Genomic DNA, 16,763 nt, shown 5'->3' on the forward strand with positions numbered 1-16,763 from the left:
TTATGTCTTTTTTATGCTCCATATTTTGGTCACACTTTAACTTCAAAAGGTTCCATATAGATTATGATATTATATGAGTTCAGTCTTTATAATGAAAAACAATTCTACATTCAATCGAGGAAATTGACACATATCTTATACCTTTTTATTCCCCGCATTTGGGTTTGTTGGTTTCAATTAGGAATTTGAGAAGGAGTGATGGTTCTTTTTGAAAAATGGAAAATAATGATTTGGAAATCAGAATTACGGTAAAGCAAAAAGACATTAATTTAGAGTGTTTTAATTTTTGACCCTTGATCTCCAATAAAATAAAATTGAGGGAAGATATTAAAGAAAATTGTTTTCTCATTTTTTTTCTCTCTTCATAGATAATTTGTTTCCGAGAAAAATACTATCTCCAATATTTTTGTAGGGACTCTTTCCAATCTTAAATATAAATAAATGATTAATTTTTTTAATCTCAAATCAAATATAACTTACTTTGTCTCTTTTTAATGTTGTTTATCCTATGTGGTATTGTAGAAATAATCAGATTCAATAATTCAAGACTTTTGTAACAAAAAAAAACCCAAGACTTGCAAGAAATGCAATTATTGCTATGATCACAACTCAAGCTTCTATATCTGGTAACCTTACAAAGCTAACAAATAGTCCAACTATCTTTGATTTTGTTTTTTTGAAAGCTTTTAAAATGGACACTCATCATCAAAGAACACCAAAATTATGGAGGTTATTTGACAGCCCCCTATCCATAGTTGGATAAAGTGTAACATTGATGGCATAACTTAAGGCAATCCAAGACCAACAGCTTCTGTAGGCATCTACAAAAACAATCATGGAGAGAGTATTGGTTGTTTTGTTTCAAACCTTGCAATTTGTAATGCTCTGTTTGCTTAGATTATGGCAGTCATTCTTGCAAGGGAATGTGCTTACTAGAAAAATTGGCATAATATTTGGAATGAAAGTGATTCGAAAATGGTTACCTTAGCCATCAAGTAATTCAAATTGTTCCCTGGCATATCAAAAAAATAGATGGCTTAACTGTCTTACTCTATTGCAATTAATGAATTTCATGATGTCCTATATGTTGAGATAGGGAAACTGTTGCTCAGATAAGTTGGGTACTTTAGGCCTGTCTATCAATGATTTTATTTGGTTGTCTTCCACACATGTTCAGATTAGTGAAGATTTAGTTAAGAATAGACTAGGTCTTCTATGTTACAGATTGTCTTAACATTTTGAGGGTTTGATTTGCCCCCCCTCCCCCCCTCCTTTTTTTTGATCCTACTTTTCATTTTAATAAATCTATGGTGTGTCCTCAATAGGCCGTCAATTTATTAAAAAAATGTTATTTATCCCAAAATATATTTTAATTCATGTAAATTTATTTTTAATGACTTTTATATTCTCATGAAACAACTAAATTTTTGAATTTAGGTATTTTTGTTTATAATTGAGATCTGAGAGAGTATTGAAATTAAGTAAAAAATAATAATTTTTAAGAGTGGAAAATTAAAACATAGGTAATCATATCCATTTGACAAATCTAATATGAACTCTTACTAATTTCCCTTAAAAAAATGAACTCTTACTAATTGGTTAATTTTTTAGGAATATAATTGTTTATAGTGTTTTTATCTTTTAGGCTTAATTGTACTTTTCTTAAATATTTTATCACTTTCACAAAAATAATCATCTCTTTATAAAATTTAACATTTTTTATCTCAATAAATGATGATTTATTGTTTCAATTTTAAATATGAAGATAAAATATTACATAACGCCGAAATTATGGATGAAAAGAAACAAAACAATGATATTTAAAAAATCTATTAATATGTAAAACCTATTAAATAATTTTAAATAAAATGTATCCCGTGCTTGGCACGGGGCGTTACACTAGTAGTGTTTACATTTTAGTGAGTCCAAATGAATTGGAAAGGTTACTTAATTGATGGTTTGAGACGTTTTTTTTTATTAATGTCTGTAAACGTTGCTTAATTGAATGCATTCCATGATGACATGAGCAAGCCTCTTGGATTTGGAAAATGAAAAATTTATAACCGATGATATTTGGAAGTGCAGGCATCGATTTTCCCTTCCCATTTCCTCAATAATTAATTTATATAACATGATATTTGGATATGTGGAACATTATGATTATATCCCACCATAATATGTCCTCATAAAGAATGTATATGCATCAATCAAAATTATTTACGGTCAACATGAAAAGTTTGGGAAAAAACCCAAAAAATCAGGCCTAAACCTAAACGTTAAAAATTTATGCTACCCTAATAAATTCTATAAACACTAATGAAAACTAAAATGAACGTTTTATTTTTTTCCTGATAAAATTCTTGCCACTTAATGTTATCAAACAAAAAAAAAAAAATCCTGCAACTTAATATATATGCATGGTTCTCCTTCTTCTTCCTTTTGGTTTATCATATGATGATGATGATTTTCTCTCTTTTTTTTTTCTTTCTAATTTGAGATGGTTCTCCTTCTTCCTTCCTTTCATTTTATTTTTATGTTTATGTTAGATTTGCATTTACGGTTCATAAGCTAGGTTGATATATTTCCTAAAAATGATTGATATATGCGGCTTATATAGTGCGGAAGATCATATCTAGGGAGTGCATTATTTTATTGATTATTGATATTGTTTTTTATTAATTACTTTAATTTTTTGTTCAGATTTTATACATAACAATTAGAAATAAGTCTAAGCTTTTTCGATGTTTGTTACGTCAAAGTCACATTAAGGAGTCTAAGTATTTGGTTTGGTTGATAAAGTTCAAAAGTTGTTTGTATATTATTCATATGTACAAAAGTCATTGTATATATATTCATTATTTTTTCAGGTTAAGAGAAATAAATTTCACCATAGTTATGCTGCTAATATATCAAAAGGTATTCCTAATTCCTCTTATAACCATTATTCAGTCAAAACTGATCTTTCACTTTTTTGACAGGTACTGAATTTTGACTTAAGTTGTAAATATTTCTCACAATGGTAAGTGCTAATTTTACATTTATTTTTTTAAAAAAATGTTAAATTTAGAAATTAAGCATGAACGTGGAAGTTCAATGGAGAATGAAATAAATAGGGATGTTTTATCTTTTTTAAGTTAAAATATTTAATACAAGCGGAACTTATTTAAACATAGGTTTATTAAGATTCATGTTTGTATTCTAAATCTAAATTTTAATATTTGTTATTCTTTTATGAAATGGTTAATATTTGTTTTTTTGTTCTCACATCTAATGATGTAGCTTATATCATATAAATATCTCTTACTTAAAAAAGTGTTCAAGAACTAATATGAAGCACAAATGAAATCTAATAGGAAGATCATTAGAAAACTCAATAGGAAAAATATTATGTCAAATAACATATCTCCTATATAAAAAAGGTGTGTTTATTTGAAAACTAGGTTCATTAGTGGGACAATAACCGTTAGAATGAATCTCAAGTTATCTACCAAAAAAAAAAAAAATTGACAATCTATCTATCAATATTTATCTATCTATCTATGTTTGTAATTGAACCTTTAGTTGTTCCTAGACCTCCAATGTGTTGATGTGGCACATCTAGAATAGCTCCACACCTCTCTTAGAAAGAAAAAAACTTCTTACATGTGGCTCTCTAATTTATTCTTACATCTATTCTACTACATGTGGCTCTTTTTATTCTTCGATTTTTTCATCTACCGGTACAAATTTACCTTAATTTATTATACAACTTCCGTTTAATTTGGAGAAAATAAGTGCAAACTCATTTGTACAAATTTACCTTAATTTATTATACAACTTCCGTTTAATTTGGAGAAAATAAGTGCAAACTCATTTATTTAAAAAATGTCTATTCATACTTCTTTATGTAAATAACAACTAATTAGTGTAACTCCTTTTATTTTTATAGCTGCTTCGACTACTATTTTTAAAAAATAAAAAATAAAAAAATACAGCCCACTAGCCGAATATTGTGCATTATTCATTCTTAAACCCCCTTCCACTACATTTTTTTTACACCATTACTGTAGGATGTGTCCCTCTACATTCTTCCACATAAAACCTAAAAAGATGTTACGGCTTTGAATCATCCTGATTTCTTTATGTCCCTCTCACCTATATAACCAACACAAATCTCTCATATTCCTTTTTTACTCATTATATGTTGCATTGGATCATTTTCCTCCTAATCTTTTTGGCTTTACCATCAGGTTTGTTGTTGATCTCAATGAGACAAAGTAAACCATTTTTCTACGCTTTTTTTTTACCGTGTTATTCATATGTTCAAATCTTTGGTATACTCTTTACTTTCACAGGTTGGGAGTAGTCAAATCGTAACTACACCAAACTTGAACCGTCATTTCAAATTTTTTGTATTTGTCATAATATACTGTATTTTGATTTCTTACTATATCCGACTCGGCTTTATATTGTTTATAATCATGACTATAAATGCCCGTGCGATAGCACGGGTAGGCGAACTAGTTGTAAAGAATTCTTAAATATTTGTAACTTTTTAAATAGTTCTTTGAACTAAAAAAGTTTTTGATTTGGTCTTCAAAGTTATCAATAACTTATATGTTTTTGAACTAAAAGTTTTTAACTGTATCCTTAATCTTTAGTTTTAAATATATGTGAATTTGAAATAAATTTATCAATGTTGTTGAATTTTTAAATAGTACGTTGTCATTGGGCCTTACAAAATAGTTAAGAGTTTAAGGATTGGATTTTTTAAAATTTTTTTTGGAACCTGGCTATAATATATATATATATATATATATATTTTAAAGAGAGGAGCTATAAAATATATGTTGAAGGACACAATTGAATTTTTTTGGCCCATATCTATTTAAGTATCTCTACAAAAATTTGATACAATAAAAATTACACATCACCATTTTGATTTTCTGCAATCTTAGAAGGCTGTGATGTGATGAGGCAAAACACATTCAAGATTTTTGTGAATATCAAAAACCCAGTATAATATGGGTTAATCAAGTATAATATGGGAGAAATACTTCCTTAAGGATAAATTAGTTTAATGATGTTGAATGATTTGACTAATTTATTTATCATTTAATTTTCTTCATTATTGTGTGTGTGACTGTAAGGGTTTGGCCCTTTGGAATGGATGAATGTAGTGAAATACAAAATAATTGGATGAAATAACTTGTATTGAATTCACTAAAAACACAATACAAGAGAAATTGATTGAATAGAATGTAAATTGACAACTTAATGAACTAGTAGAACGATAGAAGAAGACTTAGTTTAAAGACCTAAGTCATTACTTTACTAGAGAGTACCAAAGGAAGAGAGGAGAGATTTCATCAATATTCTTCAAGCCTTTGCTTCCCATCATTGGTCCCCTTTTATAGAAGGTTAAGAGAATATTTTCTTGTTAGTTTTATTCTCTTAATTATTGGATCAAGTGACACATGTCCTATGTGATATTTTGGATCATAACAGTGACCAAATAATTTTATTTGTGTTTGTATCTATGTAAGACTTTATCATAATATGGTTACTATGTTGATAGATCGAGATGTTAGAACTACATAATGTATACATAATATTTTTGTTTGTATTTGCAAAATGTACCTAAGGAGTTTATGTAAAGAGGATGCCATGAAAAAATTGTGGTGTTGAAAATGGAAGAACAATCATGGTTGGTAAAAGTGAAGAACGAAGATGTTTTATATAGATTGCAAAGTGGAGATTGGGTATACCTCTTTGAGTTGATTGAAGAAATCGTAGGATGAAAACCCTTTGGCTGTTTGTTCAATTGTTCTTTAACTAACTAGATGGTTAGTTGAACATTTATTTGCATTTCTCTTTCAAGTGATAGATGTTGAGCTCTACAATTTAAAGGCTTTGTATTCTGTTATTGTAATCATCTATATTTCATTTGACTCTAAGAAGTATCATGTTACCATATGCATGAATGTTTGCAATGCTTTTTGAGTTGTTTTAAACTTATGGGTTCCTTTCCAACTAATTCCTTTAGAACAAGGCACAAAGATATTTTAGTCCATGCAAATATATATATAATATTAACATCTAAGCCTTTACCCCCTATAAAAAATTTGAGGAAGATGTTTAGTACTTTGTACTATTAGAATTTATTTATTGAATGTAATGCATAACCTGTCTATGAAGAACATACACCTCCATAATTTATTTAAGAATTTGATTGATAGTAAACTTCGGGAGTTATCTCCCAGATGTGCATTTCTAGAAGGCAAAAAAAAAAAAAAAAAAAAAACAACGCTAAAAAAATTCACTATCCATATATAGCTTTTAGGATTGAATGAGGTACAAACCCAATTCTAAGAGTCATCAATAATAAAGTTCCAAATTCTACCGAATCTAATACTAATAATAGAGAATCAAACCTGTAATCATAGTAGTTGTATACATATAGAACTCACTATGTTTGGTTGTGAAACATTGGTCATGCTTGCTTCACACAACAAGCATCAAGGCACACGCAAAGTCTACAATACTTCAAAAATATTGACCTTTTCCCCTCTTCTTTTGGGGAAGTTATATAGGATGTAAGTTCAAAGCTTGTATAAGGATTATATTAGTGTTTGAAATGATAGAAAGCTAGCTTGCAGCTGGTATCAAGAGTCCATGCAATTACAGATGTTGCAATGAAATGGACAATAAGGTTGTCGTTAAATCATGTTTGCATATGCAGTTGTTGCGAAGCCGGTTAAGATCATTTTGGCAAAATAAATAGAAGATGCAATTTGAAAAGTAGATCCCACCATCATTAACTACTTTATACATTTTTTCAAATTTTTTTTTTTTTTGTCTTTATATCTCCAAATGGAAGAAAAGGAGAGGAACATAAATGGAGAGGATCTTCACTCAAAGTGAAGCACATTGCGATATGCAATAATTTAAAATTTTCATGATATAAAGTGGCACCACCGTGTCAATACACTTTATCCACCGTAGCAAAGTTTCAATTAGCTCTATAAATACTGCTAAATGGGATGTGCTTGAAATACAGAGTTGAGAGACCGTCAATCATAATATTTTTCGCTTGAAATACAGAGTTGAGTGACTGTCAATCATAATATTTGTCAATAGAACAAAAATAGATTGAAATTTGGGGTTCTGAAATTTTAAATTTTGGTGAAAAGATTTGAATATGACCAAAATCATTTGATACGGTTACGATTCATCGTACACGTGACAGATTCTCACACCACAATTGTGGTGGCGATATCATTGCGGAGGCTAACAACAATATTAGGGAGTGGCTTTCCATCTAGAATAATTGAAACCTTGAACACATGATTGATTTTGAACATCAATCATCTCAAACAAACAAGTGTCTCCAATCTTTACTTTGCATTCTCTCACGAATTCTGGCCAACCTTTAGTGAACCACCCATAATCGAGGTATGGATTATAACCCACCTCTACAAACCATGTTCCTTCCCCTACTTTCAACTCCACTGAATCTCCGCTAAATATATTATGCCTCTTCAACAGACTTGGCAGTCAGCTGCATATACAAGAACAAATTAAAAAAAATTCACATTCACACACAAAGCGCTATATACATGGTATCAACATTTTATGTTATTCATACCTTGTCTAATGATGTCACAAAAACCTTAAATTTGTCATGTGAATTCGTACTTACAGAATCTGCAGTAATTAAGAACAAAGAAAACATTGTGTAAGGATATTTGCATGAATTGTACACAATAAAACTTCAACAAATAAAATTAAGATGAATACTCGTTAGACCATGTGTTTTTGTGCAGCTCTTTGAATTTCCTTCTCCAAAATTGCCCACATATTCCATATCTTCTACTGGCGTTGTCACTGATTTTCCTTGGACTCGTTGGTTTTCTGTATGTCGGAATCAAAAGAAGAAGTTGGAGAAAATCTACTAATGCCATGTACAAATAGCATATCAATAACAAAATGGATTGGTAAGTTGAGTTGTAGAGCAAAAGTTGTATATTTGGTGGATTAAGCAAATGATTTGTGGGGATTAAAAGCAAAGAGTAGTATGTTTACATTACATGGATAGGTATTACTTAAATCTTAAAAAAAAATTACACATGATTGTTTGTTATTTGTTGACAAGTTAAAACTATTTACTTTGATAAAATGTATTAAAATTAACTATATTAAAACATTTATCTTTCGAAAATAATAATAATGAAAGAAATACCTTGAAAATGCTCTGGGAATGGTTTCTTTGTTGTTGGAATAATAGTAATTGTGAATGAAAGTGGTTCGCGTTGAGTCGTATCAAATTTACATACATCACCAACTTTCAAGTCATGTTCCTTTGAAAATGACTTCCAACCAACCTGCATTACAAAACTGCTCTTGCTTTTATCAAAGTTTAACGTCACGTACCATGCCCTGTCCTCACCAACACTTCTAATCGTTGCCTTCCCTCGCAATAACTCATTCATGTATTCTTTTGAAAACCAAATAGGTATCCTCTGTTTAAATAGATATTGATTAAAATTTATTCATGAACTAAGTGATATTACTACAAGATCTCCACATCTGAGAGAGCGCGCAAACCTCTTCCAATTCTGAAGCCAAACATCGTCACCGCGTTGTACCCAATTCATTTTGAACTCAGACCCATTTGGAAGTCTAAGCGATATTGGATTTGATACATCTTTCCAATGTCTCTCTACGAATTTCCTTGGAATCATCTGCAAGAACATTTTCAAAAACCAATGAGTTTCAATTAGTAATGAAGATTAATGCAGCAAAGCATACATCAAGTGATTAATGCAGCAAACTTCATTAGTGATTAAGCAAACTGTGTTGGGACCAAAGCATATATGTATCAAACAAAATGAGTTTAGAACCAAAGTCATGCGTAGCACTAATACAAGAAATCTGAACTAATTGGAAGTCAAGTAGATACACACAAGTCATCTCATAATGCAAGTATGTGTGCAACATTCCATTCTCAATTATTATAAGAAATTAGTTCTCCACTTAAAGAGTTGGTATGACCAAGTGATTGAGCACTAGTGGTTAATGAGTGAATCGCTCAGGAGCGAAAAACCAATTCCGTTAATGATAATAAATCCGTACATGGTTGTTTGTTTTTAGTAATGATGATCAATGCAGCAAAGCATACATGGTTGTTATTTTAATACGAAGCAAACTTCATTGAATAATGAAAATGAAGTTGAATACAGTACCAAATTGAAGCAAATATACAACATCCACATTTTAAGTCCAATAGAATAGAATGAAACCAAATAAGCAAGTATGCAACGTTCCTCCATGAAATCAAAGAAATTATAAGAAATAATAGCATTTGATTCTCCATTTGTGAAGAACAATTTATGAATTTAACAACTTTCAAATCTTAACATTCATCAATTCCAATAACAAAATATCATTGTTGCAAATTTTAAGCAATGTATTGATTGGTGCTTCTAAATGAGACATATACATGGTTGACTGAAAATGGGGGTTTTTTTTTTTTCTTGAGAAGAAGCAAAGTTTATTAAATAATGTAAAAATTAAAATAATCGAAAGAATAAACTTTACTAAAACGCTAATCACATGAAAGGTTATTATTACAGGGTTTTAAAAATGGAAAATAATCGAAAGAAATGAATGAATAAGAAAAAAGGAAGAAGTGAAAATGCTTACAAACTCTGCATCTTGCAACTGACGAAGTTGAATAGTTAGATAGAAATGCATTCCATGAGCTTCACTGCCACGTCCATTGTGAACACTCGACATCATGCTCATTTGTGAAGTTGAAGTTGAAGACGAAGGGATTGTGTTGTTGTGAACGGTATACTGATATCTGTAGAATACACAAGAAAGGTGGCTGACTGCTTTGTGATTTTTTGTTTTAAGGGTCATGTTAACTAGTGTCTTAGGGCACATGTTAAGCATTAATGTCATTCCATTAATGGTAAGAATTTATTGAAAAAAGATTATATTAAACATTTTGAGCAATAAATTAACACAATTTCCGATACATAATTTCTATTAGTGGAATTCTTAACATGTATCCTAAGGGCACAAGTTAACATTTCCCTTGTTTTAATAATAATAATGGGTTATTAAAAAAATATAATTTTTAATATACTCTTGTAGATAAATTGGATGGGTATCCCTTCATCCCAAGTATGATAAATTGTGAGTATAAATTACTCCCTCCGTCCTTATATCTAAGCACCCATTTGATTTTATTTTTGTCCCTAAATGTAAACCCCTTTTCAAATTACTAGATGCATTTATTATTTTTTTTCCTAAACATACCCCTAATTAATACTACTATCTTGTATAGAAATATGAAAAGTCAAATTTAATACACATACAAACAAAGGACAATTTCGTAGTATTAACACACAAAACAGACACATTAATTACACTAACAACTTTTCTTAAGAAATGTGAAAAAGACAATGGGTGTCTACATTAAGGGACGGAGGGAGTAGTTGATAAATCATTATCCGATACTCCTTAATAGGGAGCCTGCTACACGAATTTGGGTGCCTAAAAGAACTTTTAAATTTGAAAATGCGTGGTGTGTTGAACCAAGTATCTATGATGTTTTTTCATATTGTTGGGTTTCTAGTGCAGGTATGGCGGTTACAGAAAGGTTGGAGCATTGCGCTTCTGAGCTTAGCATGAAAATGGGTTACAACGAATTGTCCTATGTATGATTTTCTATCTCATGTTAAAGTCCAGGATATTATTGAACCAACGACAAAGGTTTGGAACATTACTCGTATATCTTCTCTATTTGATCATAATACTACAAAAAATTATTTTGAATACTTCTCTTCACCCACGTGTGAAGACAAAATTAGTGTGGAAGGCTGAGAAAAATGGCAATTATTCTATCTGTAGTGCATATTGTATTTGTTTAACTGACATTGCATAAAAATCCCATTTACATGTTCCGGGGAGATGGAATTTGATTTGGAAGCTAAAAGTCCCTCCCAAGATCAAAAATTTTGTGTGTGTGTGTCAGGGTTGTTTCCCAACGCACACATTCCTTAGCAGCCGAGGAGTGCATTGTTCGACATATTGTGTTCTCTGTGGTAGTAACTATGAAAATAGTATTCATGTGTTAATGGAATACCCAGGTGCAAAGCAAGCTTGGCGTGAGGTTCAGTTATGGGACACGATTGAAAGAACTCTTCGGAAAAATTATAATATGGATGCACTTATTTTTACTCTCCTTGATCAGCTACCTTTGGTCCAAAGAGAATTATTTGTGACGATTATGTGGAGTATGTGGAAGCGTAGGAATTTGAAGTTGTGGCAGCAACAAAATGAAACAATCATGTAGGTAGTGGACCGTGCAAAGCACCTTCTGGATGAATGGCGAACATCCCAAAATATAAGTTCGCGAAGAGAAGATGTCTCTTTGACTCACCAAGGCAATTCTAGCGATGGTAGTGTGGTGGAATGGTCGAAGCCGGCTTACGGCAAGTATAAATGTAACATTGACGCCTCTTTTTCTTCTTCCATTAATATGGTGGGTATCAGAATTTGTCTTCGGGATGACAGGGGCGAATTTGTTAGTGCTAAAACAGATTGTTTCTCCCCTCTTTGTGATGTTGATGTGGGTGAGGCCGTAGGCTTTCATACGGCGTTGAAGTTGATGGCGAATCTTCATTATGATAATGTCGACTTTGCCTTAGACTCCAAGATAATGGTTGATCATTTTCGGTCTTCTGTAGAGGATGATAGTGAGGTTGGATGTATTATGCATGCTTGTAGACATTTGTTTGAGAATAGTTTTCAGAACTTTCGTATCGAGTTCAATAGGAGGCAAGTCAATGGGGTCGCTCATGAATTAGCAAGAGTAGCCCCATCCAATGCTAACTCCCATGTTTATGGTAATGTTCCTTCATGTATGTCATACCCCGATTTTTGACCTAAGGTCCCACCGACACGCGTCAAGTGACCCTAATCGACCTGATGTTTCAGTTAAAAATTCGGCAGAGAGGTATTTTAAAATACCTCATGTTTGATTTCGAGTCGGGCCCTCTTCTCTTTTTTTTCTTTTTAGTCCTTATTTCCATCTTTTATTTTTTTAATCAATTAATTTTAATTAGTCTTTTTTTATTATAATTAGTCATTCATTTCTTTTAATTAATTACTACTTCTTTTTTCAAGATAAGTCAAAAATCCAAAAAGATATGCATAGTTATATTTTCTTTATTATTATTATTATTATTATTATTATTATTATTATTATTATTATTATTATTATTATTATTATTACTATTATTACTATTACTATTACTATTACTATTACTACTATTACTATTATTACTATTACTATTATTACTATTACTACTATTACTACTATTACTATTACTACTATTACTATTACTATTACTACTACTATTACTATTACTATTACTATTACTACTATTACTATTACTATTACTATTACTATTACTACTACTATTACTATTATTACTATTACTATTACTATTATTACTATTACTATTACTATTACTATTACTATTATTACTATTATTACTATTACTATTATTACTATTACTATTACTATTATTATTATTACTATTACTATTATTATTATTATTATTATTATTATTATTATTATTATTATTATTATTATTATTATTATTATTATTATTATTATTATTTTATGTGATAAGTCCAAAATGTTCAAGAGTCCAAATCCAAAAAATATGCATAATTATCTCTTCTTTATTGTTATTATTTAATTTTTACTATGTGATAAGTCCCAAAGAAAATTTCCAACGCCTATCTGCAAAGCGCGCATGCATCCTCAATCTCAATCCCAGTTCACGCACATCTGCAAGCAAATCCCAAACGCGTCCCCAAACTCAGGAACAGATGCAGTTCTTTCTCCACAAGTCAAGGATTCGGTTGTTTCTTTTAAAACCCTAGTACTATAAATTGGAACCTGCAAACACAGAAAAAGGGCCAATTTTCATCACAACACCTGCAAAATTTCAACGCATCCCTTACACCAATTTTTTCATAACCTGCAACGCACAGCACAATAAACACAATCTGCCAAAGAAAATCACAAACAGAATTGTTACAAATAATCTCATAAACCCATCGGAAGCCAGAAACTTGCAATTCAAAACCAAACTATCATCACAGTGTCGAATCCAATACAAAAACACAAAAATCAATTGAATCCGCAAACAGAGAGTTTAAAAAGCAAAAAAATAAAAATTCAAAAAATAGTTAATTTGGTATGATGTGTATGTGTATGACCATTAGCAATTGGCTTGTTTATTTGGTGAGTCAACGGCTCACAATTTGGTTGTTTGATTTGTATCTTCTCCCTATATTATTATTTTGTTAATGAATTGATATATTAAATATTCGGCCAGAAATAGTTTTATTATAGTTTATACATATTCAATGGTGGTGGTCACTGGCATTGACCACAACAAAGTTTCGGCGACCCACGGATTGGAGCTCTGGCAACCACCATAGTGGTTCGCAACGGCGCTCCATCGACCTACGATGGCTGACAGTGCCATGATGAGAAATAACGGTCATGTCATACTATCAAACGGAGAAAATTAGCAGAGGGACTAAAGTGATAGACGCTTAACAAATTTAGACACTACCCACTGCCTCTAGAACAAAGTAAATTGCTTGTATTTTAGATTTAGATTTTTTATTCATCTGACGGACAATGTATTGCAACAGAGTTTTACATTTATTCTCACTCAAAAATCTTAAAACACTAATAACCTTTTATTTTTTATATTCCTAATCAAATGAGAAATTCCATCACTCACTCCTTGGATTAAAATAGTTACAATCAACTTCAATTACTGTGTGTACATATTTATAAAGCTAGAAAACATAAGTTGGAAAGATGATGATACTAAGCTTAGAGTTACAGCCACTTAAGAGTTTCATCTCAAATAAGACATGTTCAGCCACTAAAAAGCATGTAAACAGCACTCCACAAACAAGTTCCATTGAACCAGTCTTATTGTCATAGATCTTGCAGAGAAAGAGAGACTAATTGTTCCGCAACCATTGTCTTTTGGTAAAGCCAATGCTTGCTTTGCGGAACAAGCCCACATTAAATAGTCTGTTTGGTGTAATCATAACAATAATTAATCAGAGTAGTATTGTTCCAGCTTAGGTTTGTAATGTCGCAATGTTTCCACCATTTGTGCAATCTTATCAACTTGTCCTTCTCCTTTGTATAGTTCATCAACCACTGAGTGAAAACTAGCGACAATAGGTTTGACACCACCTTTTACCATAAGAGCGGTTGTACTTTTAGCAGCTTTTACCTCTCCTTCAGTGACTAAGGTAGGAACATGAAGACTTGGATCCATGCATGCCTCCAATTTTCTAAACATGGCAATTGCTTGTTTAAATTGACCGACGATGCAATGACCATAGATTAGATTATGATATGTGATAGCAGAAGGATCGATCTTCTTAACAATCATTTCAGAATATAAATCATAGGCATGGTTTACAAGTCTATCTTTAGATAGTCTGAATATGATTTTGTTATAGAATGACCTGACATAAAAATTGGTGTAGCCGCCGACAATCGGTACCTGTCCCAACAACTCTATGGCTTTTTCAGTTTCTCCTATCTTACATAACCCTTCGATTAGAATATCATAACTAATATAGTCTATCTTAAAACCCTTTAATAAGAAATCATTGTAAACGAGCAATGCTTTATGAATCTCACCTTGGAGGGAAAGACCTTTGAAAAGATCATTCAAGATTCCAGGACTAGGATGATGACCGGTCTTGATGATTTTATCTAATAAAGAGAAAGCTGAAGCCATGTTACCTTTTCTAGAGTAACAAGTGATGAGGATCTTCCAAGTATCAATGTCTGGGAAAACCTGGATCTGATCGGATCGGGATTCCAATTTTTTAGCCAGAGAAATAACAGTGGTGTGTGCCCCCTGTTTGAGAAGGAAAGATAAAAGAGTGTTATAATCGGATATGGAACCGGTACCTCGAGAAAGTATGATATCGAACCACAAATGAGCAGTAACGTCATCCTTGATTGCGCTAAAAGGAGCAACGTCGTAGGAATCAAATTGAAGCTTCTTAGACATTAAATTTGAGGAGGAGGAAACAAAGATTGGACAGAAAATTTTGTTTTTGGGAATTATAGAAAGAGCCGCAGCCACAGCAGCACCACCGTATCTTCTTAACCTTGACAACATTGTTGCGCAGCACAGACCAGGTTTTCCACTTCCACCAGTCTTATTTATATTCAGAGACATGGTATAAAATTACAAACATAACCTTACTTTCTGTTCCTTTAGTTGAGTTGATTTTTATAAAGTACATAGAAAGTACAACTTAACTTTGATCTAAACCGTGAGGGGTTTTAGTACTAAATCTCATTGTCTCTATTGTACTTGGGTAGCACTTTGGTGTCATTAATGGCACCGTGCCATTAAATTTGGGCCACACAAACACATTGTCATTGCATCTTGGTCACACAACACATCTATTTTGGTGCTATTAATGACCCATATTTAATGGCACGGTGCTATTAATGGCACCAAAGTGCTACCCATTGTACTTGTACACAACAAATACAAACATATTTTTTTATTTTTTTTACTTTTTTTATTTTTTTTACTGGAGATTGTTTTTAATTTAAGCCGGACTTTGGTGGTGGCCGGGATTCGAACCACGAACCTTGCATATATTATGCATTGTCCTTACCAAGTGAGCTAAGCTCACGGGGACAATTTAAGCCGGACTAAAATCACTCACAACCAGTTTTTAATTTATTATGAGTGCAGTTTTGTTTCACTTTAGTTTTTTTTTTTTTTTGAATCTAGTGGTTAGAATTCACCTTTTTCAAGGTAAATAAGTGGGGTGTCTTGGGTTCGAACTCTGACCCCTGCATGTAATAATGCATGTATCTGCCAACTTAACTAAACTCATGGGGACAGATGAATCTTTTTCTAACTATGAAATTTATTAGCCAAAATACAACTATATCTCATCCTAATTATTTTACATTGTGGCATTTAGCATGTGCAAAATATAATTTATGCACCGTGCACAAATTTATACTTTAATGACAGTTGTCGATTACATGCCTGCTGAATTAGAAGGAAAAAATAACCTAAAACATATTTTAATTGCTAAAAATGGATAATCTATTTTGCTGAATCACCTCTCACACTAAAGCACATCCCACACTCACGTGATACTACCACCCTCACACCTTTCTATCATATCCCCATGCCCACACCCTTCACTTCAACCTCTTATTTCTTCTTCTCCTTAAATTAAAATTTGATCCTCGTCAATAAGCTGAACCAGCGACGGAGCGAGGAATATTTTTATGAGGAGGCAATATATATAGTTTGTCTCAAAATAAATAGACATGTAAATATCCTTTACAAAAAAATAGACGTGTAAAATTTTAGGTGTGTTTTATCTTGGTTTTTGGGTGTCAAACATTGATTACGTTTGAACCTTTTTAACCGTTGATATCTCATTGATTACGTTAGAATTTTTAAAAGGTTTTTAGACACAAGAACACATAAAACTTCACAATTTTCAACAAGAAAGCAAACAATTAATCAAGAAAATACCACACACATTTCTTTATCAAGATTTAATACATATAAACATCAAAAAATGTCCAAAGATGCATAGGAAAATTTTTAGGATTTTTTTATGAAAAGATTAGACAGACAGGGGTGCAATTAGCAAGGAATCAGTAG

General features: G+C 31.5%; 2 protein-coding genes and 1 pseudogene across 3 annotated transcripts; 1 reads left to right on the forward strand and 2 right to left on the reverse strand.

Moving 5' to 3' along the window:
* Positions 1 to 6,965: 6,965 nt before the first annotated feature.
* LOC146953534 (B3 domain-containing protein REM9-like) lies at positions 6,966 to 9,777 on the reverse strand (annotated as a pseudogene). Its single transcript, XR_015025529.1, has 6 exons — positions 9,685 to 9,777; positions 8,547 to 8,723; positions 8,222 to 8,501; positions 7,789 to 7,893; positions 7,599 to 7,686; positions 6,966 to 7,516 (listed from the first exon to the last, which is right to left on the reverse strand). The product of XR_015025529.1 is annotated as a B3 domain-containing protein REM9-like (transcript).
* Positions 9,778 to 10,631: 854 nt separating this feature from the next.
* LOC146953535 (uncharacterized) lies at positions 10,632 to 11,935 on the forward strand. Its single transcript, XM_085741648.1, has 2 exons — positions 10,632 to 10,706; positions 11,345 to 11,935. The coding sequence occupies exons 1-2, from the start codon at positions 10,632 to 10,634 to the stop codon at positions 11,933 to 11,935; spliced, it is 666 nt and encodes a 221-aa protein (XP_085597774.1).
* Positions 11,936 to 13,797: 1,862 nt separating this feature from the next.
* On the reverse strand, positions 13,798 to 15,274 carry LOC146953536 (pentatricopeptide repeat-containing protein At4g20740-like). Its single transcript, XM_085710551.1, has one exon. The coding sequence runs from the start codon at positions 15,234 to 15,236 to the stop codon at positions 14,148 to 14,150; it is 1,089 nt and encodes a 362-aa protein (XP_085566677.1). The 5' UTR covers positions 15,237 to 15,274; the 3' UTR covers positions 13,798 to 14,147.
* Positions 15,275 to 16,763: the final 1,489 nt, after the last annotated feature.

This window comes from Medicago sativa, chromosome 1 (assembly GCF_051527215.1).
Source record: "Medicago sativa cultivar Bolivia chromosome 1, Bolivia_mono, whole genome shotgun sequence".
NCBI lineage: Eukaryota > Viridiplantae > Streptophyta > Magnoliopsida > Fabales > Fabaceae > Medicago > Medicago sativa.

Excerpts from the sequence above, each read along its gene's own strand:
- LOC146953535 (XM_085741648.1), top strand. The coding sequence starts at position 10,632 with ATGGCGGTTACAGAAAGGTTGGAGCATTGCGCTTCTGAGCTTAGCATG. Across the intron at positions 10,707-11,344 it reads GTTACAACGAATTGTCCTAT|GTAGTGGACCGTGCAAAGCA; the intron begins GTATGATTTTCT and ends ACAATCATGTAG.
- LOC146953536 (XM_085710551.1), bottom strand. The coding sequence starts at position 15,236 with ATGTTGTCAAGGTTAAGAAGATACGGTGGTGCTGCTGTGGCTGCGGCT.